General features: G+C 48.4%; 1 protein-coding gene across 2 annotated transcripts in view; it reads right to left on the bottom strand.

The window, feature by feature from the left end:
* Positions 1-22,073, bottom strand: part of AXL (AXL receptor tyrosine kinase) — a 56,044-nt gene extending 33,971 nt beyond the window's left edge. The window contains exons 1-4 of one of the 2 annotated variants that reach the window (XM_020810870.3): positions 20,906-22,073; positions 11,110-11,308; positions 7,171-7,271; positions 5,163-5,345 (exon numbers count right to left, since the gene is read on the bottom strand). In XM_020810870.3, coding sequence (XP_020666529.3) covers positions 5,163-5,345; positions 7,171-7,271; positions 11,110-11,308; positions 20,906-20,978 — 556 coding nt within the window. In that variant the 5' untranslated portion in view covers positions 20,979-22,073. The remainder of the gene's footprint in view (positions 1-5,162; positions 5,346-7,170; positions 7,272-11,109; positions 11,309-20,905) is intronic. The other variant, XM_020810869.3, reaches the window with a different exon arrangement.
* Positions 22,074-26,019: the final 3,946 nt, after the last annotated feature.

Genomic DNA, 26,019 nt, shown 5'->3' with positions numbered 1-26,019 from the left:
CATGCATGCGTCCATGCGCTTGTGTGTGTGTGTGTTTGTGCGCATGCACACAGCAGCCACGATGTGAATGAAAGTCCTGGCTGTTTTTTTTTAAAAAAAGAGAATTGGAAGTCTTTTGAGAAGCAGTACATAAAGCACAGCTTCCCATGGGGGAACTTGAAAACATTTGCCCCATTGTTCTCTCCGGCTAAACAGGTTCTTGGGCTCCCAGAGGTTTCCCAACCTCGCCCTCTCCCATTCTTTCCACTTCAAAATCCTGCAGAACCTGTTGGGCGACAGGTGAAAGCGGGAGGAAAGAAAGGAGCCTGCATTTGCCATGGGCGTGGGTCGGACCTGTGGGGGATTTTTTTTTAGGGGAGAGGGTCCTCCCTCTAAAGGGTTGACAGAGAATAATCCTCTGTTATCTATTTGAGGAGCTGTCCAGGACGAGACTGGTTGAAAGATCAACCCAATAGCATCCTCTGCAAGGGGTTAAAAACCACAGGAGCTGCTTATTTCCCGAGAGGCCCATCAAGTGATCACTTCTATGCCAGGGAGACAAATTATTCAAATCATTCCTGCTGTTGCATACGAAGTGTGTGGGCGGCCAAAAGAAGAAGAAGAAGAACTGGGGACCTAGAGCAAATTTGAACTATGTTCTGCTTTGGGCACATCCTGGGAAGGCAGGAGGCAGCAGGAAAAGAGGAAGACTCTGTATGAGATGGATCAACTCCCTAAAAGAATCCACAGGCTTGCATTTGCAAGAGCTGAGCACAGATTTTTGAGGACAGGGCATTTTGGAGTGGGCTCATTCATGGGGTCGCCGTAAGTCAGAGAGGACTTGATGGCACATAACAGCAACACAATGACAGCATATAAAGTAGCGGGGGGGGAATCATTTTTTTCGCTAGACATTGACTTTTTTGCGATCGCTATAGCGATTCGCAAAACCGTGATTCCTTTGGGGGAATTTTGCTGGACAATGTTTGGTCCCTGCTTCGCAAACCGATTTTCGCTAGACGACGATTTGCTTTTCGCTAGACAATGATTTCGCTAGACAGCGATTTCAGTGGAACTGATTATCGTCGTCTAGCGAGGCACCACTTGTAGCCACTCAAGCTGAGCCGTCCTGCCTCTTTCAACCCCCTTTTAACCTTGCGGGGGGTGAGAAAGCAAACCAAAGCAAGGGGCTCCAGAGCTAACAAGGATTCATTCTGCTGGTTTCCCAATCAATAGATGCCCATCTATTCAAAATGTGCCAATGCACGGAGGATCAGATTCAAGGAGGAAGAGGAGGGCCAGGCTCCGGAGCCTGTAAATTAGCATTGCTGATGGCCTCACAAAGGCTTGGCAATCATGCACGGGGATCAGCAAGCCGGTGTAGCCAACCAAGCAGGCTTTCCCTCCCACAAAGGCAGTGAGTGTGATGGGAAATAGGTTTAATTTCTGCCGGTCAAGCTATTCCTGTTAAAAGACTCTAGACTAGGCAGGGCTTCTAAAGGCTAGCCCGACTGCATCAGTCCTGGGAACTTGGGTGTCCCTTCGTTCAATTCCTGCGCTGGGAACAAGAGCCGAAACAAACCCAGCTCCCGCTAAAATAAAGATATTTCTGGTTTTTTATTTTTGTGAGATGACACCGTTGCTCCTTTCCCACTCTATAGCAAAGTGTACTCAAGACAGCCAAAACTCGCATGGCTGAAACCGTCCACAGAGTAAAGGCATTTACTCTTTACCCAAGAGTAAAGGATTTTACCCAAGCACACGGGGGAGGGGGAAGAATCCTGCAAACAGAGAGGAAGCCCAAGAGATACTGGAATCATGCTTTGAACTAGAGAGAAGACCGTTCTCTGTGGCTGCTCCCAGAGACTCTGGAACTCCCTCCCACTGGAGGCCAGCCTGGCCCCATCTTGGCTGTCCTTCCGCCAGCAGGCAAAGACCTGTCTCTTCAGGCAAGTTTTCCCTCAGGGACTGCCTGACGGGTTTTTTAAATTGATTATTGTGCCTTATTGCTTTGATTGGGTTTTTAGTACTTGTGTTTACCCTTTCTCCAAGCGGTATTTACGGTATTTATTCCTTTTTAATATTTGTATACTTATTATTCTTAGCTTTCATATAATCTTTTAATGGGGCAAACTTTTTTAAAAAATACTCATTGTTCTCAGCTTTAAATAGTGGTGTAAACTACCGTTGTATACTTGTTGTTTTCAGCTTCCAATACGATGTGAGCCGGCTCGGGTCCTTTTTAAGGAGAAAGGCAGGGTACAAATATTTTAAATAAATAAATAAAATATACGGTGCAGGGTAGGTAGCAAAGGATTTCCAGACCTGGTGCATGTACGGTTTGGGGTGGCGTAAGAGGGAGGTGGGGAATTCCGAAATGTCCATTCATTTGACTTTGGAAGCCCCTTGAACAGGGGGAAATAAATAACTGATAACGAATTATTAATGAATATTTAAGATATTAATCTTCCACACCTACAGGAGCCCTGTTCTGTGCCTTTACGCCACCCTTTATGTGGAAACTGGGAAACAAAGCAATCTTAGGCAAGCAGGAATTGTGTCTTGGACCATCCATGGACCCCTTATGTGCTGAGCTACTTAAAGGGGCAATTTCCAAGACAATGGTTGTGTGTTTTTAAGAGGTCTCTTCCTGGCCAAAGGAGGAATGAAGAATGTTCTCTGGTCACGAAAGCCCCTCCAGAACCACTTCCTCTTACCCAGACGCCTAGGTTGGTGTGTCTGCAGACCCACGCAACTGCCGAATCAGCAAGAAGCACAAGCCAGCAGGGGGTGGGGGGGAAACCACCCCAAAGCCTCTGGGCAGAACTGGATCCCACAGTGGCTGGGCTTGGCACACCATGCCATGGCTTCCCAACTAAAAAGGACCAGAGGCCAGGCTGGTGCCAAGCCACCGGGAACAAGAGTCCCTGGAGCTGCTCATCCAAGCCACAGAGAAGGGAAATGCCAACCGAGCCAGGTGGAATCAGGGTGCAAAGCCAACAGGGAGCTGGAGGGGGAAAGAGGAAGAGGAGGGAAAATCTTGGCTGAAGTCGCTGGACGTGGCTGGCGGGCATCAACGGTCTTCTTGCTCACCCTAAGTCCGTTTATAGTCCCAGCCCTGGAGGGAGTGAGGCTGCCAACTTAGAATCACAGAATAACAGAGTTGGAAAGGGTCTATATGGCCATCGAGTCCAACCCTCCAAGGCAGGAGTCCAGGTCAAAGTAGATCTGACCGAGGGTTGATTACCTCCAGCCCTGCTCACCACCTCCTGGAGGCCATGGGCTCCATTGTTGTACCGCTCTAACAGTTAAGAAGTTTTTCCTGATCTTCAGCCTCAATCTGGCTTCTAGTTTGAGTGCATGGTTGCGTATCCTGCACTCTTGGGAGGACTGAGAACGGATCCTGCCCTTCCTTTGGATGAATACCTTTCAAGTATTCGAAAAGAGATTTAAGAGCTTATTTGGCATTTGGGCTCATGGGAGTTTGCACCAGATCTTGGGGGGAAAAGGTTACTTTTTTGGACCACAACTCCCAGAATTCCCTAGCTATGATGGCCAGTATGGCCTGGTTCAAAAGTGGGTCCTCCGAAAGCTTGTGGGGGGGGGGTTTCAATTCCCCACTGGGCCTCCTCGATAAGGGTTGGACTCGATGATCCACAAGGTGGTTTCTACCTCTGCAGTTTTAAGGTTATTATTTAAAGAACTGCTGGGTAGCTCAACGGTTTCAGTCTCTGGCTGCGAGAGCCAGAAGCTGGGAGTTCGAATCCTCACGGTGCCTCCTTGGCAGGGGCTGGACTTGATGATCTCGAGGGTCTCATCCAGCTCTGCTGTTCTAAGGCAAGGTAAAGTATCCTTGATCCTCCCACCATTCCACTTTGGCAACCTATTGCACATCCCGTTGTTGCTGTGTTAGTAAGAAGAAGAATTTTCTCTCCTTGTTCCCCTTTCCCCCAAATTATCTCCATGCCGCCAATCTACTTGGCCTACATTACAGGGATGGTTGTCAGGATTGGAGGCTTGATGACCATGAAAAATTTGGGGCACTTGAAAGTATTTGGCATCACAATCATGAACAATGGGGAGGGGGGGCTTAGACGGATGCACAGAAACATACGGACGCGCACACACATACACACTCACTGCCCAATTGGTATTTGGCAACCTTCGCCGTGCGCGGGTCTGTTCCCACGCTCGGCGCAAGCCCCCCACCCCACCCCAGGCATCAGGAACCAGCCACCTCCATTGAAATGGGAACAAAGGGGGCTGTGGGTTGGGGACAAGCCGGGCTTTGAGAGAAGAGGGTCAGGAGACAATGAACAAGGGCCATGAGAGGCTGAGGGAAACGGGTGTGGGGTGGGGGCTTTTTTGCCCATGAAGCGAGACTCAATGGAGAGCAAGAACAGGGGTCCCGGGCATCCACCATTCTCCCGGCTTCTCTCCCCAATCCTCAGTCAAAATTCCCTCTTTGCAAGCGAGTGGAACAGGGAGAGACATAAAGAGTCGGGGGGTTTTTTGGCTCAGCCACCGAGATACGGGCAAAGAAACACAAGTATCAGAAACAAAGCTTAAACACAGCGTGGTTGTCTGCTGGACTCCGTCCCAGAGCTCTTTGCCGCACCACCAGAGGCTGGCCCCCGGCACTTGTCGAAAACGGAGAAGGGGCCTCTGAGTGCGTGCAGACGGCATCACGATCCATCCAGTCTGTGTCGCTGGGACGCACCGAACAGGCAGCGAGGCGTCCCCAAACCTCAGAGCTGAGCTTTTAAGATGGAGGCAGAACAGTTTCCCCCTTTAAAGCTATCAGAGGGAAAGCCGCAAACGGGATCCACCGTCTCAGAAGGAAGAGACACACAGTAAACGGTGGTCTTCTCGTGTCCGGGAAAACCAGGAAGAAACGGAGAAGGGAGAGAGCCCAGAAAGGACCAAATGCGATCCTTTGGAACCAAAACCAAGAAACTAAACCACCAAGAAAACACTTAATACAGGGCATGTGGTGAAGGAGCAGATTTGCAAACCCAGCTGCTCCTTATGAGAGTTTCCACCCAACAGGTCTCTTAATTGCACTTTCAAGACACAAGCTTTAGCACCCGCCTCGTCCGTTGCAGCTGGGCAGCCTTCTGGATCATGCCCAGTCCCACAATTTTTCTTAGCAGAGAAGACGAACATCATTTAGCACAGCTCACCTTTCACAGTCAACACGGACGGGGTCCGGGCCAGTGGGTCAGCCAAGGAGTTGAGGGGGGCGCTGTCCTGCAGCCAGATCACCAAGACCGGTTCCGGCGGGCCCTGCGCCCTGCAGGTCAGGTTGAAAGGAGAACCAGCAGGGAGGTCAAGATCCTCCGGCTCCTCGGCGAAAAGGGGCAGACCTGGGCGAACCGGGGTGGAAGCGACAGAATGAGCAAACAAACTCCACTCGCTCTCGTTGGGAGTTGAGGGGAGGCAGCATCAAAGATCAGAGGCACCTCGAGGGTCTCCATTTCTCGATTTAATTTAAGCCGCAGAATATTTGCAACCAGAAAAAAGGAGGTTTACTGAGCATGCACAAAGTTCAATTCCCCCTTCGCTTAACATTTGAGCAGATAAATAGGAGAGGTTTTTAAGAGAGAGAAAACAGAGCTGCTTAGATGCATGTTTTCCTCTCGTGGAATGTTTACACTGGGATTAGAGACAGATTTGTGCTGGAGAGGTACCAATAAAACAACGCTCCCTATCACTGAAATGTAGCAGATGTGGGAAGTTTCACAGAAGCTTTGGGGCTGCTTTAGATACAACCGATATTCGACTGCATTTGTGGATGTTGACCTGTCAATTTCTCCAAAAACTATCCTTTTCCTGCTCCTGGGGATTTTCTTTCCTAAACTGACACACCGGTGGGAGATCCTAGTTTCAAATATTTTCAGAATTTTAAACCAGGACTCTCTGATTTCAGCTGATCTGCCTTCCTAAGAAGAAAGGTGGGATAAAAATATTTTAAATAAATGAAATAAATAAACACGGGGCAGGATTTACCTGCGGCCCCACATAATCCCCACAGTTCAAGCCCAACCTGACTTCATGCTCTCTAAGGCTTAAACTGGTCTACAGAAAACATGTGAATAGTAAGTGACTAAGATTGTTAATTAGGTCTTAGATGCTGGCCCTTGGACTTAACTCCATTCTTCGGGTGTAAGTTTTGGGACCTGACATTTCAGGCAGTGGAATGCAGTGAATACTCCTCCTGCAGTCCTGAATTTTGGAATCTGTGCCACTTCGAGCATGCTCAGAAGCACCCTTGTCTTTTTTCATTAACTGGTTTAATTCATGCTACTGTTGATCGCCTTTAAATCAATCCGTTCTCTACCCTGACAAATACCAGTCCTTTTGCACTTGTTACAAGAAGGTGTATCCTTGTGGCATCGCACAGCCCCTTAAGTCACAAGCTTTGGTCACGACAGAATCTCCGGTAAAGGGATGTTACCAATCCAGGAACCCGAAATGACATGGCAAGAAATGACAACGAGGAGATCCGGAGTGGAACAGGCAGCACTAGGGGGGGAAAAAACTAAACAGATTTCTTTCTTTAAGTGATTCTTTGAACCTGTATGGTTTTTTTCCAAATGTTTTATCTTTGTGTTTAGAAATAAATCTTATAAAAAAGAGATGTTTTTTAAAAAGGAAAGTGTGCAGCTATTTACTCCAATCTAAATCCTTTCCTTAGCCTTCAACCTTCTTTGCTAGAGGACTACAGGGCACCCCACCTGACAATGTCTAGATGGGCGGCATATAAGTGCAATAAATAAATAAACAGTAGTGTGAAGATGAAAGGGACGTGGTGGTGCTGTGGGCTAAACCGCAGAAGCCTGTGCTGCAGGGTCAGAAGACCAGCAGTCGTAAGATCGAATCCACGCAACGGAGGGAGCTCCTGTCACTTTGTCCCAGCTCCTTGTCAACCAAGCAGTTCGAAAGCATGCAAATGCGAGTAGATAAATAGGTACCACCTCGGTGGGAAGGTAAAACGGCGTTCCCTAGTCACGCTGGCCACGTGGCAACGGAAACTGTCTTCAGACAAGCGCTGGCTCTACAGCTTGAAAATGGGATGAGCACCGCCCCCTAAAGTCGGACACAACTGGACTGAAAATGTGAAGGGGAACCTTTACCTTTTTAATGTGAAGATCACACACACATTCATACATACACACACACCACGTTTACCTTCTAATTGCAAGTAGGCCTCCTCGGAGAAAATTTCCGATCCGTTCATCCAGGTCACGCACTGGTAGCTTCCCATATCGGAGAGCTTTACCGAAGGGATGCTGTCGGGATGACAAGGCGGGTGAATGAGGAAGAGAGAACGAGATTTATAGATTGTTAATCTGAGCTTTTCTGCTTTCGATGTTTGCCCCTCAGCCGGGACAAGAACCACCCTCTGGGCTCCTAAGGCGATTCTTTCATGAGTTCGTTGTAAGACTCGGAGCCGGCTCTGCCATGAGGTAGCCTGGAGCAAGTCCCCTTATGCAGCAGGTGCCGGACGTTGGCACCAGGGTGTGGGGAGAGAGAGTTAAAACTGTCTTTTGCTCCTAATAAGGGCACTGGCACCTTCATGCATGGTGGAAGTTGTTCCCCCAATACTCAGAGATCACTCAGTGGCTAGCCCAGTTGGGTTGGAATAAGGAAGGGCCCCTATTTTATTTTTTTGCATCAGGCGGCCAAATGTGTTTTTTTTGGGGGGGGGGGGTCTGGAAGCACGGAGGCATTGCTATGAATGTCAGAAGGAGGCACAAAGTAAAAAATTGCTAGGTCAGAAATTCATCTGGACGTTGAGTCACGGCAAATTAATGTCCAGCTAACCTCACCGGGATGACTGAGAATCTTCACCGATATCATAAATTCATCTACCCCAGTTTCCTGCTTCCAGCAGCGATCAGCCACTGCCGATGGCCTGCAACTTGGAAAAGTTACTATCTTTGGGATTGAATCTCAGGGTGCCAGCTAGAGGGTTATAGAAGTGCACTTCCAGGTGAGGACATTTCTAGCTCAATGCTTCCCTTCACAACATGGTGCCCTTTAGGTATCTGGTACTACGAGGCCCATCATTTCCAGCTAGCATGGGAGCTGTAGTCCAAAGCTTCTGAAGGGTGCCAGATTCAAGGAGTATTTGCAGTTTGCTCTTGCGTAGAGAATCGTTCTAGCTTGAATGGATTTGGGTCATCAAATCCCAGGCTAGCAACATCCTTGTTTATTTATGGTGTAGGATTCTTCCCTCTTCTCTGTCCATATTCCTAAAAACCAGCTGTCTGTTTTCTCCTCCGGATCCCAAGCCACAGCAAGCAAACAAATTCCCCCAAGTTTACTGGTTTGCGTGTTTATTTTACAAAAAGTTATTTAAACTGGGAAACAATGTGTCCCGGCTACACATTGTTTCTTTTACAGTTGATCATTGCTGACATGAATGCATAAGCTTTGTAAAAAAAAGAAAAAAAGAAGAAAAGAAGAAAAAGCTACTCTCCCTTTTAAAAGCTTGACGAATCCCCCACAGCTAATAAAACAAAGTCAAACAAAAAAAAAAGCACCACCAGAACTCAGAAGATAATACATTGAGTTTCTAAGAGTCGTTCTCAGAAACAAACGTTCCGAATTTCCAAAACAATGACAAGCCGCTCGGCGCCCTCCAAATATTTTGGGCCGTTACAGTTCCCATCATCCATCACATCTGATTCTGCTCATTGGTGAGACACCGGTTGCATGTCGGGGGGGGGGGTTTAATGCTTGAGGAAACAGCACATGACCAGGAACGCAACCAGCACCTTATAAACGAGTCGCCGTTTGCCAGTAAGGCTGACATGATTTCCATTACACATTGTGCAAATCGGCCGTAAGATGCTAGCCGGGGGATAGCAATACGTTCCTCGGCTAGCATCTTATGGCCGATACACACAGGTGTAAGGGAAATCATGTCAGACTTTCCAGAGGATGCTAATCCTTTAGGCAGTGAGCAAAACAAGAGGAGAAAAGCCCTATATCAGACCCGGAGATGAGGTGGGGGGGGGGGGAGAGGCTCCCAGCCGGCCTTCCTGCCAAGTTCTTCTGCTTCGCGATTGAGCAACTGGAAATAATATCTCCCAGTGAGTCACACACTCATGCACGGTGCACGCGCATCCCCCCCCTCCCCTGGAACCGTCCAGCCACCAGCTCAGAGAGAAACATGGTGAACTCTTCACGTGAAAAAGAGGCCGGCATCGTGTCTTAACCCTGGACGTGCAACCTCAAAGCCTGTTTCTCTACATTTTCCACAGTTTATAGTTCCCCCACAACTGCCTGGAGAGGATATTCTATATCATCCATAACATAACAGGCAGCTGTTTTGAGCAACGTAGGGGCTGGAGACGCGGCTTTTTCCCTTATTTGGAGGGGAGCCGAATTTTATTTGCTCTGTTCTGAGATCCGTATGATTCATATCCCTGACTGTGCCTTTATACGTTGCTCATGGGCATGAAATGGGAGGGAGGGAGGCAGCACTTAACACTTTATAAGTGAGCCATTCTTAATCCTGTCTTCTTCTGATGGATTGTGCTACTGCTCCCTTCTCTCCAGCCGGTAGGAATTTTGGCTGTGACAGGTGGGGACGATGGGTATCCCAGTCCAATGGGCCTGGCAGGCACTGAATGGGGGGGGGGAAGTGACACAATACTCCCTTCTCCACCCTCGGATCCCATAAAGGAAACTTTCACCCAAACCCTCCATCATTACATGGGGACTTTCACCCTTCAATCCTGTGCACCAGTCCATCTTTTTTTTTAAGCTCCTAGGACTACCAGCACTTAGTAAGTCCAGCTAGCTCCTACTTTCCCTGGGGCCTCTTTTTAATATTTTTTATTCTGGCCCCATACTCTTTGCAGCACTAAAAAGGGGCTGGCTGGATGGATAGAGTCCTCTATTTCAGCTTCCCACAATGCCCTTGAAGGGGTGCTACACTGGAGCATTGTGGGTAATTAAAGGCAGAGGGAACCTCCCCCCCCCCATTGCTTAGAGGGCTGGGATTGCAGCCACATAAGCTCCCTACGGTCCTCTGACAGATGATGGCTGCATGAGCAGACGGATCACTTTCAGATCAGGAGATTTTGCCCCAACCTCCTTCCGATCTGAAGCTGGCCCTGTTTGCTGGCTCGGTTTTCTGGGGCTGGGTTAGCACCTGCTCCTTGATGCTTTTAAGCGGCAATCCTGGGGATCCACACCCGGACCGTCTTCAGCCAAACCATGTGCACCCCCACAAAGCAAGGAGGCCTGCAGGCTCCTAGGCTGGTCCTCAAATCATTTCCTAATGCTCAGGAAAAACAACTTTTTGAGTCTGAGTTGCCGCAATCTGGAGAACGTGAGGATCCTGGGATTTTTAGTCCGAAATGTCCCTTTTCCAAATTCTACTTTTTCCTTAAGCCTTCCCTTTGCCTCAGCTCTCTGCCACCGAAGGATGGCGTCTGAATGTTTTGGATTTCAACTCGCTCCATCCTTTACCGTTCACCAGGTTTGTGTAGGGCTTCCAAGAGCTCAAGTCCTAAAATCTATAGGTTCCGAACATCCCTTTCGCCTTAGAGTAGTAATCATAACCTCAGAGGTGCAAGGGACCCTTATAGACCATGGAGTCCAACCCCAGTCAAGGAGGCAATGCGGGGAATCGAACCCCCAACCTCTGGCTCTATAGCTGGATATCTAAACCACGGAGCTATCCAATGTTCCCAGTCTAAGGTCAGAACAGTCCCAACAAACGGCTGCCAGATGCTTCCTGGGAAAAGGTGCCTCTGCATTCACGTGAAGTTTCCCGTCGGATTCTACCACGCTTCCCCGAAAATAAGACAGGGTCTTATATTCATTTTTGCTCCAAAAAACAAAAAAACAAAAACATTAGGGTTTATTTTCAGGGGATATTTTATTTTGCAGTCATGTCATCTTCTGGTTGCTGCACAGTGGTGGAGGTTTTACTTAACTGGGGCTTATTTTTGGGGTAGGGCTTATATTATGAGCATCCTGCAAAATCCTACTAGGGCTTATTTTCAGGTTAGGTCTTATTTTCGGGGAAACAGGGCAGTGCACGCATAGCAAAGACGGTTGGCCCTGTTCTCCAAGGAACCCATCTACTCTTATCTTGCGGGGGCTCACCTCAGTTCGCTGGTGGTCATCCATTCTTCATCATCCACAGGCACCTGAATCTGGTTACTGTCGGCAACTTCCAGGACTGCACCGTCCCTCAGCCAGCTGATCTCAGGGGGTTCGCCCACGGCGTGGACGGAGCAGGAGAGTTTCACGTCTTTACCCAATGAGGATGTCAGGTTAGAAGGGTTTTCTTGGAAGTACACAGCTGGAAAGAAAGAGAGAGTGCTATGAAGGGCCCCAACGGTCTTCCAGACAAGAAAACTGCACCAAAAATATATATATACAGTACTGGGGAACCACACCCCTTCTTCCAAAACTACCAGGTTCTCAAATGCTGGCTTTATATTTGTTGACGTTGTGGCCGTTTACAAAAAATGGATAAAATTAATCAACGGAGGTTGTCCTAATTTGGAACTATCCTGAGAAAACACGACTCGCTAAGAAAGGAAAGAACCTTAGGACAAATGGAAAGCAGTAGGAGAAGAGGAAGGCCTAATACGAGATGCATTGACTCAGTCCAGGAAACCACCACTTGGAGCTTGCAAGACCTGTGGAGGTCTGTGAAGGAGAGGACCCAGTGGGGGTCTTTAATTCACAGAGTCATCCCGTGTGCCTCCCAAGTGGCAGGCTAGGAGATTCTGAGTTGTGTAGTCCACGCAAATAACATTCCCAGGCGTTACCCAGATTTCAATGCAGGGGAAACACTCCATGTTTACTCAGAGGCTAACGTCTGCAGCAAAACAGGCAGCTGTTTAACGGCACGAGAGGGAGGGAAGGCTGGTTTAAAAGTTGGCAGCCTTTCAGCGATATGTCGGCTTGCCCCGATTTTCATATCTCCCGGAATGGACCTAACTGGGACGGCAGGAGAGAAGGATGACGTTCTCCTCTGGCTCGCCAGCCAGCCAGGCTGGTGATCATGATGATGACTCCGCTCGCCTCTCCCTCCCCGGCTGCCAAGGATGTCGGGCAGCTGGGCCACCTCCGCCCTTTTAATGATGGTTCTTGTAAAACCCTGGCATGGGACGCCCCAAAGTTGCAGTCGGGGACCACAGTGAAGCACAGAAATCTTCCTCTCCCTCCCTCTGGCTTTTGAAGAATTTACAGCAGTGGTTCCTGAATTCTTTTACGCTGGAGACCCCCTTTTGCAATATCCACGTTGCAATTCACGTTTGCATAAGAAAGGCTTTTTAATAGGGTCAGATCATCCCTTCTCAGAAAGCAAAGGCTCTAAAGTGCCTGTTCCTCATACGTACATCACTTGCTAACTTTAATATCCCTCTCCAGAAGGTCAAGGGATAAAGGTTACAACATATAGAAGGCAACCCACAAACTCAGAACACACTTTGTGACCCCCTTGGGTCACATAAACTACAAATTGGGAAACATGTCTCCATGTCCTGTAAAATGCCCTGCTAGCTTTAGGACAACTCAAGAGAAAACCACTCAAAACCGGCTTGAAGCTCAAAACCGGCTTGCGTGACAGAAATCCAACAGATGAAGCTCATTTCCCCTCCTGCTACTACTTTTCCATTGCAAATAAGTACAGTAAACAGGACAGATGTCTGTATCATGAGCACTTTTATCTATCCACGTGGTGTTTTCAAATATTTCTTAGATCTATTTTTTTAAAAAAATCCCCCAGATGTGTTAGTTGCATAGACTGAATGATCCCTCGGGGCGGAGGTACCAAACAATGTGGGTATAACAGGACAAAAATCCAAATAAATGCCAGAGAAAAACGGAAATGCCTCTCGCCAGGCAGGACTAATGAGTTAAAAGTTTATACGGACAAGCAGCGGCTCTCAAACCTGTTTTGTCCACACAAAATAGGTGGGACTGTTTCAGATCCTGGACTATTGTTCCCAGAATCCCTACCCAGCATACTGGGCGTTGTAGTCCTAACATTTCCATGCTCAGTCTAGGCTCTTTTAAGTGGGAAAGAGGGCAAGGGGGAATGCTCCACTCCTGATCTACCCATCACTTTGCTCTTGTAATTTACCTCTGTTCCTTTTGCAAACTTGCATGCTGCCTTTATCAGACTGTCCATCTGTCCAGCACTAAACAATTGTTCCTTCCCTACCTCTGAATTCAAAGAGAGCTCTGCCTCTCTGCTTTGCTTCTTTCCCTGTTGTCTGCTGACAGTTAGGTAGTCTACTGAAGTCTGTTGTTGAAAGCAGTCATGTTTGTCAGATGGCTGTTTAATTTGTTCAACTGTAAGTAATTGAACCTCTTATTCTTCCTCCTACTAAAGCCTCAGAGTGAGTTACTGAAACTAAATGCCAGTTGATGATTATCTGGAAGACTGGTGGAGGTTGTAGCTGTTTTAACAAGTGAAGTTGGGCGGGGGGGCGCAGAAAAAGGATTAATCATCCTTCTTGCCGGATTACCCTTCCTAAGCTTCCTTAACCCTACAGTACCTTCTTCTCCCCACCTACATCCTAAAATCTAGATGTATTTTGTGAGGGAAAATGTAGGTACAGAACCTTGGTGTTGTAGAAACAGGGAATGGTTTAGAACAGGGGTTCCCAACCTTGGGTCCCCAGATATTCTTGGACTAAAACTCCCAGAAGCCTTCACTCTTAGCTGTGCTGGCCAGGATTTCTGGGAGTTGTAGTCCAAAAACATCTGGGGACCCAAGATTGGGAGCCATGTGTTTAGAAGAACGCGTGGGAGAAGAGGTAAGCCTCTCCTCACCTCCGCTCTTCTTACACTGCCAAAACATGGGCCTGAAACTGCATTTGACGCAAGGCGTATAAGTTGGGCTTCCTCCAAAGTCAGGTGAACAATAATAACAATAAGCCATATGGGCCTCGCACAAAAATTCACAAACAAGGGTGCTTCCCAGATTTCTTTCCAGATTTTGAAATTGGGCTCGGCGTTTGTGGCTGACCGAAGGCTTGAATTGGGCTCCTTTTGGCCAAAATCCAAGCCCATCGGTGACCTGGCCTCTCAGATGTTTTGGGTGGAAGGAGCCTCCTTAGACTCAATCAGCAGCCATGAGAAAGAAGAGCAATGAGAGCTAACCATCCCACTATGTCTGGGAGGCTTCTAGTTGCCCACCCCTTGCTCTGGCCCTGGGGGGTGGCATGACTTATGACCAGCTGGTTCTGAGATGACCGTAACCTATATTTCCCATTCTGTCACTCTTCCCAACAGGCTGACTCATTCGGAAGAAGGTCACAGCACTGATGTCTTCACTCTGGTTCGCCTCGAAAAAAGGAGAAGTTACACAATCCTCATTCGGAGGCAGATAGTGGAACATGGGACATGTAGGTCAATGGCTAAGATATCTATGCATCTCTCTCTCTGTGTGTGTGTCCCTATAAAAGCAAAGGAACGGTTTTGGTGACTAAATCAATCTGAGAATATCCTGCCCTGTTGCTCTTGTTAACCCTCGAGGAATGAAGGACACATTCCAGGGCCCTGGGAAGCCACCCAAACTTCATTCTTGGGCCTCTCTGCTCTTTCATCTGGTTAGGATTGGTGGGGAGAGGAGGGGGCACCATGTATTATTTCATGGCAACGGATGAGAAATTCATACGAGCTGATTTTTTTCTTTTTTAAAAAAGGAAATTATCAAATTCATGCTCGGTGAGTAGCTTCAAATCAGCTGCTTCAAACAAGTAACTTCAAACCAACTGCATCAAATCCTCCCCCAGCCTGTGCCTTTTTGCAAAGTAATGTATACGCAAATCAGCATGTACTACTGGAAAAAAAAAATTGTTCTCTGGGCAGGGGAATGTACACCATCCTCTTTTGTCTATGAGGGAAATGGGCAGGACACATCACACTAAGAAAAAATGCATTTCACAGCGTGCACATTGGGAAACACAACACAAAAGCTGCGTGGATTTCCCTGGAGGAAGACCCACAGAATTTCGCAACCCGAGACGACAATCCAACGCGGGGTTCAGAGAAAATGTAAGGAAATTGGGACGGAGGGAAACTGAGACCACAGCAAAACAAGACACAGAATTCTCCTCCCAGCCTGGATGGAGGAATGATCTCACGCCTCTCTCTTCACACCGGAGTTTCCAACCGAGAAGGGGAACGTTTGTCTTTTTGGAACGACGACTTCCAGCCTCCTGTAGCCACCACAGCCGTGGCCTCTGTGGGGTGTGGGATTTGGGGAGCGGTACCCAAGCCCTCCCCCATAACAACCCCCCCTTTTCCTTCCCAGGTTTCCAAAGTTATCTGGAAGCCTCTCCGATCAGATGTCTGTCTTTTACGTTTACATGTCAAGTCTAACCTTCGGGCATAACCATGTTTCACCTCCACTGAGCAGGGAGTGGAGGGCTGGTGCAGCTCTATTGGGGGGGGGGGTTGGACTGGATGACCTTCGGAGTCCCTTTCCACCCGATGATCTCACCGACCAAATGGTGTGAAGAAGCCTGCCGCTCCCAGCCCCCCCCCCCGGAGAAAATTTTTTGGCACCAAGCATCGCAGGGTGGAGATGATGTTCCTCCCTCCTCAACTGGCTATCACAATCTACTAATTCACTAGGGATGCTCAGAAGTGTTTTTTGTGTGTGTCTCCTTCCAGATGGGGCAACAGCTTGCCTCCCGCCCCCCAACATCACTACCTCATCCCCACATCCCCACCAAACACACCCACTCCAAGACCGAAGATCACAGCCGCTCCTTGCTTGGTGGAAACAGCATCACACCAAAGCAACAACAGCTGCCCTAAATTTGCATCCGTTGGCCCTTATCACAGAAAAAGCTGTTGCCATTTTTCCCCTTCTGGAAATCCCTGCCCCTGGGCCTTCGCCAGCAGTGCGCAGTCCTCGGTGTTTAAAGCCAGCCAGTTCCAGCTTAATATATATATATATATTTTTTTGGCATTTATAATCATCCTCTTGGAAGTGCCGAGCCAGAAGGGACCCTCTGGAATGATCATCCAGCCCAGCCCCCTGTCAAAGGAGGCACCCCCGTGGGGAATTGAACACTCAACCAAACCAATGAGCTCTCCAGCATTTCAATCATCATCTTCGAACGACGGAGCTGGCAGGGATGCTATAGATCAAGTCCAGGAGGCCGGATGGGGAATCGAACCCCCAACCTCTGGCTCTGAAGCCAGAGGTCTAAACTATTTTTTGGTGATCGGTACAGATCTGGGAGAATCCCGTGGGGCAGGAACATGGCTAGTTTCCCACTTCTGTTTTGAGAGAAAGGGGGCAATCAATTGGCAAATAAAAGCACCCCCTCTCCTGGGACCTAGTATCGGGGTGCTATTTATATATAATCCCTAACCCTGAGGAAGGTTGACTGGGGTCAGTGAGGCTCCCTAGCCTTTTCTCAGGGCTCAACTCCTACAGCACAAGAAGCCATCGTCAAGACCGCTGTCTCTCTGAGCATGGGCAAAGGGCTCCTCAATTCTCTAGGCATAAACCACATTCGACCCCTACATATCTATCTGGGACTCAGAGGGCCCTCTTCTCCTCCACTCACACAACTCCTGTGGCTTTAAGGAGGGAGCGGTTTCTCACACATTATGGGACACGTTCTCCCTGTCCAGTTGCAAGCATCCGTTTGGCCAGTCCTCGGTGGTGCCCAACCGAGGCCACCCCGATACTGTACTCTGGGAAGGTGACCGGCAGAGCCTCGAAGCTCACGGCTCTCCCAGGCTTGCGATACGATGGGTTATATTCACCAGACACGGGTGGCAGCTTTTAATAAGCAAAATCCCTTGGAGGGCAGGCAGAATAAAAATAAATAAATAAATATCTGGTGACAGCGAGAGCTGTATTTCTCCTCGGTTTGCCGCTCTTAAAGCCACACTAAATAACAAGTGGCAACGCACCTTCATCTTCCGTCTTACTCTCCAAAGCCACTTTATTTACTTATTTTTTAATGTTCTATCCTGTTTCACAAATTGTACTCCAAGATCCCAACCTGCATTATCCACAGCTTCAGTTTCAGAGTCTCCCTTCCTCCCCCCCCCAACCCCCAGGACAGCTGTGGTGGTCTGAAAATGTACATTTTCCAAGCTTTGCCACTTAGAACCGAGGCAAGCTTCTCTCTGCATTCCCCCCCACACACGCCGCTTCTTTGCTTACACCAGAGACCTCGGATTCCTCTACAAACCCCGCGTTCCACTTAAACATTGTGCAAAGGTGAGGGGGTGTGGGAAACGCCGATGACCCTATAATAATAACCTCTCTGGCTCACTCCTTGGAAAAAGTAGTTCACCCACCCAAACCATATCCCCAAAATGCAACAAAATAATAAAAAAAAATTAAAATTGCATTCCATTTCCAGTACATTTTAGGGCTTCTTTCATTTTTATTCCTGGAACACTCAGCAATCCCTGATGGCCTGATGCAGAGTGATCCTTTGTCCCTCTCAAAACTGGTTTTTAAGTCGAGGGCTAATGATCTGTTATGCAGCTGGGGGGGGGGGGCTGAGTGCCATTTGGTTAAAGCCAAACTTTTTTCCCCTTAGGGGTGCCACTTCTTCAAAGGGATGTAAAACAGCCTCCAACCATTTATGGGCCCCTCTGTCCTGCCTGTCACGTAGGCGGTGACACAGTTTAGGTTTCAACCTGAGCGCTCCCTTTACCGGGAAGGAAGACACCGACCCAGCCATGGACCAATATGGAAGCTAGCAGCCAATCCACGTTTTGCACCTGTTTGGACAGATGCACCTGTACCCAAGAGGGCTGTTTTAGGAAGAAGAGGCCTTTTGTTTAACAGGTTTCCCAGTCCAAGCCCAATTTAAAGATACAGAACCTGAAAGAGAGAGAGATCCACAGCTAACAGCTGGAGAACAAAGCTCATTTGTGGCCATCTCGTTTAGGTGCACTGCTGTGCTTTTTTAATGACAAGATTTCTAATTTTGCATTTGCACATAAACATTCATCAAAGCAGCTTTCTGGAAAACGGTTCCCTCCTTTCATTGTGCCTCTTAGCTCAGGTCTAGAGCAGTGGTTCCCACCCTTCGGTCCCCAGATGTTCTTGGACTACAACTCCCAGAAGCCTTCGCCACAAGTGAGGTTTTCTGGGAGTTGTAGTCCCAAAAAAACCCCACCTGGGGGACCCAAAGTGGAGAACGTCTGGCCCAGAGGAAAAGTTATGCCTTTTACCCTTCTGGGATGGCCTTCAACCCATATCATTTTTATCTAATCAAATGGTGACATGCTGAGATGTATCGTCTCATGTACAGACCGGCTGTTTTTGCAGACAGGAAGAAATATGCTTGGGAATTTTTGTGAATTCCACGGGTGCTTTTTGTCGTTGTTGTTGTTCAGAGGTTGGACGGGGTTGGTCTTTCATCATCTTCCTTGCCATGACTTGAGTGGGATCCATGCTAGCATCTCATCATAACACGGAGTCAAACAACTTTAAAGTGACTCAACCCGTCTTGCTAATTCTTCCGAAGCGCAAGGCAGAGCCTCCTGGCCGCCCTGATGTTTAGCAAAACTTTCAAAACAACCTGTTTCGCCGACACCCCACAAGGAGACAGGTTTGTCCTAAGATCAACCTGTCACACAATCCGGGCAGCTAAAGAATAGCGAAGGGCTGGGCTTCACTATTCCTGTTTCGTGAGCAGAGACAGGATCCTAATTTCTGCTGGTGTTTACCAACATCCTACGGGAAGGTGGTAGCTCTTACATATTTTATTCAGCACAGAGAAAGGAAAAACTGCAAGTCGTGTTCTCCTATAGAGATATGTTGTTTTTTAAAGAAGGTGAAGCCATTACAGAAGGTGAAGCCATTTTTTAAAAAAATAATAACAATATTCTTGGCATCTGTGCCAAGCTTCTGCGTTTCACCCTCTGGAATTCAACTTTTGGTATGGACGGACAGCAGGTCCCAAGGCCACACTTTTTTTTTTGGTTCAGATTTATTTAGGAGTATAAGAATTCTTTCTATTATTTTTGATCTATTTTAGTTATCTGTTATATTTAGATGCCATCTTTCCTCCGGTGAGCTCAAAAGTGGAATTCATCACCTTCTTGGCCTCGGCTTTCATCACACAATCGCCTGGAACAGCAATCGCCTTGCGAGGAACAGCAGGCTGACAGGGAGAATCTGGCCTGAAACCCAATGTTGAATTTTATGGCTCAATGAGGACTTGGAACCTGGATCTCCCAATCCCCAACCACTATACTGCACTGTCTTGACAACATCAATTAGAATCACAGTTCAACAATGACGGGAGAAAGCCACCTTTTTAAAAACAGCACTTCTGAGTCCTCAGCTCCAAAATCAAGATGATCCTGAAATCTTTAAAATCTTCCTTGCAGCTGGGTTTGCTAAGTTTAGAGCGTGGACTACGACTCCCAGAATCCCCAACAGACACATGACTTTGGAGATTACGGTCCTTTGGCTTAATTTGATCTCCTAACACCTTTAATTTTCCTCTTCTGGACCTTCTTCTAGCTCGATTCAAATGTGAATTGCAAACTTCTTGTGGCCGAGAACTTTGCTGTTTTGTTTCAGAAAAACAGAGGAGATTCTTAGACACCCCTGGCATGACATAAATAATGGGAGAGGAGGCTAGGGGTGACCCAGGGCTACGGAGCCACCCAGTTAGAAGCAAAGAGTCTTCAAGGGCCGCACCGGGCCACACAGAAAGTTTTTTCTCCACTTACAAAGACCACCATTTGCAACTCCCAGCTCAGAAAGAATCAGGTTTCCCTCTGAGACCCAGAGGTGACAAGAGATGGGGGGCACATCTGGAGGGAGGACGGTCCTGAAAGACTCCCCCCCCCTCTCCATGCCCCACTTTGGAGAACTGAATCATCGGGCCCGACCCTGCAGTCACCCCAAGCTTGGAGACAGCCTGTTGAGAAATCCCATCTCTCTCTCTCTTTTTTGAGAAGCAGTGCGGTGCAGTGGTTAGGGCATCTCCCAGCACTGAACGGTGGTGCCCTCTCGGCCAACCCCACAAGGTTGCTGTGAGGACTTAGATGGGAATCGTCTCCGGAGCTCCCTGGAAGATACCTCAACCTTAGGCTCATCCACCCATCCTCCTGCCGCCTCTCACTATTCAAAAGGGGGACCAAATTTTGTCCTCAGAATAAATCCTAAAATGTCAGCTTGGATGAGAAGAGTCTCAGGACTCCATCCTGGCTCCAAAGGTTCAAGAGAAAAGGGGCACACGTGAAACCCCCTTTTATTCTTGCAGTAACCCCAAAAGGCAGGAGAAAGAGCTTGCTGGTCGCTTTCCACATCTGACCCAACTCCGGGAGGCAGTGGAAGACCGGAGGGCCTGGCTTGCTCTGGTCCATGGGGGTCACGAAGAGTCAGACACAACTAAACAACCACAAAAGCTTTCCACAAGGCCAGTTCTAGCGTGGCATCTATTTGATGCTTTTTAACATTTGCAGACTTTTTTGAGCTTTTAAATATATAGTTTTTTTTAAATGTTGCAAGCCACCTGGAGCTCTTTTTTCAGGAGAAAGGCGGGGCACAAATATTTTAAATGATTAAACAAACGTGATGAACATCCCGACCAAAGAGGGATTTGACGTTCGCTTACTCTTAACAACAACCCCACAAAGTAGGTTTAAGGCTGAATGAGGGAGGCTTCTCCCTCCCTGCCTGTGGCCGCCAATGCATCATTTGAACCCAGGTCGTCCCCCACTGATTGCAAACATCCTCCAGCATCTCTCCCCGGCTCTTACTACCCTGCTATCCCGACTGGGAACCATGACTTTTGTCTGGACCACAACACCCAGCATCCGCCGCCCGGCGCTCGCGGTGTCCCGAGCGGCTTTCTCTTTCCTCCTCGGCCCGCAGCCCGTTCCCTCCCGCGTCCACACGAGCATCCGCGACACGCGTGCCCAAGCCACTCACCTTCCTGGGCGCCTCCGACGCCCACCCACCAGGCCAGCAAGCAGGAGAGGAGCCCCCGGGCGCGCCGACCCATCTCCGGCCAGGACTCCGACGCGCTCCCGGGGCAGAGAGAGAGAGAGAGAAGGACTCGCGGCGCTAGTGGCTCATAGGATCGGGGGCTCCGAGGGGCGCAAAAGCCAGGAGGGCCCCGATCCCTCTCGGTCCCAGCTCGCCCCGATTAGCGGAGGAGGAAAGTCCCCGGCCGGAGCCCGTCTCCGAAAAACAAGTGACGAAACCAGCGGTGAAGTCAGCCCCCCCCAAGAGATGGAGGGAAGGAGGGTTGGTCGCAAGTTTGGAAACTAAGCAAACTCCAGGAAAATAAACGTCCAGGGGATAGGAATTACGCGCGCGCCCCCCTTTCTTTCTCAACTGGCCCAAAACTCCTTGTGGAAATTCGGAATAATATCCGGCTCGACTCCGGAGCGCAGGAGAACCGAAGCGCGCGCCAAGAGAACTTTGCTTTTCTGCGAATTTTCCCACTCGCTGGTTGCTCGCTGCCAGCGCTGATTTCCGTCCCGGCTTTTCCAGGCTTGGGGGTTTGAAAGTCCTTGAAAGCTTGCACCTGATTTTTCCCCCCTTCCTCTCGCTCCGGATTGGGCCGGCGCTTGCGCCTGGTCCTGGAGGAGCTGGAGTCAGATCCGAAGCTCCCTCGGTCGCTACCGATGTCTGGCTGCTTTCTTTCTCTCGATCTACCTCGATCCGAAGGAACTTGTCCGCTCAAGTTCTCCGGCCGCGCCTCCCGGTTGCCTAAATGCTTACTTCTCCAAAAGAAGGAGAAGAGGGGGAGCCAGAAGAGAGCGGGGGGGGGGGAGAGAGAAGAGAATTATATATATATATTTATATACTAGGGGGAAAGTTTCTTCCTTTTCTCTGTGTCCCTGACTCATCCACTCCTACACACGGCCGAAAAATTGTTTAGTACAAGAGAGAGAGGGAGGGAGAGATAAGTTGAAAGTGGGACAGGAGGGGGGGCCAGAGAGAGGGAGAGACCAGGGGGAAGCAGGGCAGGGTGTGAAAAATTCCTTCCAGCCCTCCAAGGGTTAATGGGAGGAGAAGAAAAAAAAGAACAGAGAAGGGGGGGGGAGAAAGAAAGAGACTTTTCTTAAAGTTATAGGCACCCGTTCCCCCCCTCCTTCGTCCCCCCAAAAGAGAAAAGGACAGGGATGCGGGGGGGGGGGGTCAAAGATGCTGGTGGGATGACCCGGGAAGGCAGCAGGCGGGGATAACGCAAATGAGCATCACTCTGCTGCATCAGTTTTCCCAAATTTCCTGAGAGTGCATCCCAGAGAAAGGGGGCCGCGGCTGTTTGTCTGTTAAAACAGAAGATGCTGATGGAAGACATCTTTGGTAGGGTATTAAAGGATAAGGGATGGGGGAAAGGGGTGGCTGGTTTGCAGCTGGACTCCGGGGCCCAGCATCCTCTGGGAGGCGGCAGGTCCAACAAGGAGAAGGTATGGCTCAAGACAGCTGGAAGTGACCAGGTTTGGGAGGGTGGGTGTGAACATCAAAACACAGGGTCCATCCGTTTGAAACAGAAGGCATCTTTCTGCCTCGCCCGCTTGGAAAAGTCACCTTTCAAAACCCGCTCTAAAATCTCAATGGCCTGCTGTCCAAGGAATGTGCTTGTCGCTTCTCTGTGTGAGTCCCTGTGATGGTTGCGGTCTCCCCCCATCCATCGTGCGCTGCACCGAGGAACGGTGTGCTTGTTCCTTTCCGGTCGAGCGAGCGAGCCGAATTTCCAAGAAAGGAAGGAAGGCCGGCCAGCTGGACGCAAGGAAGATGCAAGAGAAGAAAAAGCTGGAGGGTGGACCTCATTCATCGGAACATTGATGTTTTGATTTATTTCTGGTGGCACATTCTGAGTTCTCTTGCTCCATTTGGGGTTCCAGTCGCGGTGACGGATTTTCCAGCCTTTCACCTGGGCTTCACGCTCTCACTTGGGATTCTTCCCATTCCTTTCCCCCCTCCCTTTTCGCTTTCTTTTCCTTTTATAAGAAGGGAACTTGCTAAGTTTGCCACAAAACCTTTAGTGTGAAGCATCACAAATCCTAATGGCCCCAAGTACAGCGGTGCCTTGCTAGACAGTTTTTTTCGCTAGACATTGACTTTTTGCAATCGCTATAGCAATTCGCAAAACAGTGATTCCTATGGGGGAATTTCGCTGGACAATGTTTGGTCCCTGTTTCGCAAAACGATTTTCGCTAGACGACGATTTTGACTCTCCGTGCTCGCAAAACGGGTGTTTTCGGGACCTAAGCTTCGCAAGACAGCGATTTAAACAGCTGATTGGCGGTTCGCAAAGCGGCTTTCCTATGGCCGATCTTCGCTAGACAGTGACGATGTATAGTGATGAGAAGGAGTTGGCCAGGGAAGAAGGCTTATTTTCATGACACCTACAAAGTCTTTAAGTGATTTGATGACCATGGCTTCACCCAAAGGATGCTGGGGCGGTGTGGTCCAACAAAGAGGCAGGGGATCCCCTAATCCGGAATCCAGAATCCGCCAGCAGATCCTGATCTACTTCCTGCCAGCTCTGGTCTCTGTTAGACACCTGCCATCTTCCACAAGAGGAAGTCAAACTCAGAGTAATGCTTTCCTACCAGGTGGCATTCAGGTGTTTTTTTCCCCCTGTGGTATTTGGTTAATAAATAATAAAAAGCAAGGGACTATAAAATGCCCCATTGTTTGTGTCTTGGTGTGTGTGTGTGTGGAATCCAGGATGCGGGCTTGTCCGATTTCAGAGTTAACCATTACCAACCACAAAGACACAGCGGGGCCGCGGATCTGATAAAAGGCGAGGATCCGACCCCGAGGTAAAGAAAATCGGGAGGTAAAGAAAATCGGTAAATTGGAGGTAAAGAAAATCGGGAAAACCTCTACTGTTTCGTCTTTGAATGAGGGTGGAGAGGGAGAATTGTCTAGAGTGCGGAAATTTACTTTTAAAAAACCCAACGGAATTCATCACAGTTCTGGGGACTGCAAAGTTGTTGTAATCTTTGCTGGAATTCTCAGAAAAGCAACCAAAGAGTCTTTTTCCACTTTAAATACTAGCAAGATTGAGTTGGAAATAAGTTGTCGTGGTCTGCATCCACTTTGCCAGGTGCCGTGGCCCTCACACCAAAGAAAGGTTGCCCGTCCTCAGGGTGTCACAGGACTCTTTGATTTATTTCCTCTGCAACAGGAAATATTTTAGAAAGTGATCCTTTCCTTTTAATGTCATCAAAACAAAATGTGTTGCTTTTTCACCAGACATACTGTTGAAAAAGCTTATAATTGTTACAGAACACTTCTAAGTGGTTTCAAAGGCCATTTCTGATTGAGGGCGGGGGGAAATGTTACAGTCACACTTGAACAGCAGCAAGAAGTGCTCAATATTTTACAATCATAAGGAATTTTTTTAACGCAAAGATGAGTTGATTGTAAGTTGTGCCCTGTGCGGTGTTGTGGAGAGAGTGATGGATGAGGTTTCAGGAGACCTGGGTTGGAATCTCTGCTCAGCCACAGAACCGCACAGGGTGGGACCGAAACTGGGAAAATAATAATCATGCGCCATTAAGTCAATTCTGATTTAGGACAAGCCTTTCCAAGGTTTAAAAGGTAAAAGTGTGCTGCTTATATAGTGCCCTATAGCGCTTCAAACGCTCTCTGGACAGTTTACAATTATACAAGCTACACACTCCCCACCCCAGTGAGCTGGGAACCCAATTTACCAACCTTGGAAGGACCGAAGCCTGAATCAACCTTGAGCAGTCTACTGATCCTGTGGGGATCAAACTCAGGCCCTGAGCAGAGTTTTGACTGCAGTACTGCAGTTCAACCACTGTGCCACAAGACTCCTTAAGGAATAGAGGGTACACCCCACAGGCTGGCTCTACTCGTAGGAGACCCACTGGGGAATCAAACTCCCAGCCCGTACCTAACTGACTGAGCTATCCAGCCAGCTTGAAACCACTCCTTAAATATCTCACTTACCTTGAAAGCCTTATTTAGGGCCGCTCTAAGTTGATTTCTTTCTCGATAGCACATAACAATTATCTCTGTCTAGCCATTTCCACGCTCTTTACTGGCATGGTGACAAAGTGCTTAGAAGGGCTTTATCAATTTCACCTTTTGCTGGTCAGCAGGCCTCGAAACAGTTATCTTTTTCGATTACAATTCCTGGAAACCCCCTTGGCCATTTTTTTTAAAAAAACCCAGAGGCACAGAAATGACTGGAACAGATCAGATGCAACGTATACAGTGGTCCATAACCCACCTTGCTCGGTGAATCATCATCCAAAAACAGTACATAAAAATAGCATTCCAACCACATGGGACCAGGGGTGAAGTATGAAACCAACCTCCCCCCCAAAGCCTACTGGGAAACTCACTTTGATCCCTGGCAAACTTTTTCTCATTCATTTTTGGAATGTTCATTTATAATTTTTCTACACTGCCTGAAGATGGGATTTTTTAAATCCACGAAAGCTTGCATTCAGTTTGATTTTTTAAAAGTGGTTTAATAAAGGTGCTGCCTTCTTCTCCATGTGCATTTCCAATCCCAGCGGTGAGTTTACCCCTTTCTAAACAGAGGCCAATCTCTCCCTTTCCTGGCGGTACCCAAGATTCTCTGGTATTCCCCTCTCCTCCTGGTTCCTGCCTCAATTGAGGAACTTGTCTCAGCTTTTGGCATCGCTCTGCAGGCCTGGGATATGAAGGGAGGTGAGCTGGGTTACGAAAACATCAGCTCGGAGCGAAAACACTGACATTTTGCAGACCGGAATCTGGAGTCAGGTTTCTTTCTCAAAGGGAGCAGTCTGGCAGCTGTTGATGGATCCTTTAGAGAGAAAGGCCCCGGGGCTGATAACAGCAAAACTGGATTCGTCCAGAACACCTGAAACATCCTCCCAGCATCTCTCCCTAGCCCCACTTTTCTCTACCATTTTTAGAGTCCATCTATACCTCCAGAAGCTGCTCTGTGCAGTTTGGAAGTGAAGTAAACATTAACTCCACTTTCGAATGAAGGAGGGAGGATTTGTTGGTATGTCAATGCACTTTGATGCTGTTCAACTGTCTCTACTGCACTTGGCCACAAA

The sequence above is a fragment of the Pogona vitticeps genome, chromosome 9 (genome assembly GCF_051106095.1).
Source record: "Pogona vitticeps strain Pit_001003342236 chromosome 9, PviZW2.1, whole genome shotgun sequence".
In the NCBI taxonomy this organism is placed as follows: Eukaryota; Metazoa; Chordata; class Lepidosauria; order Squamata; family Agamidae; genus Pogona; species Pogona vitticeps.
Note: the sequence above shows the minus strand (reverse complement) of the source record. Positions and strands in the feature narration are given on the sequence as shown.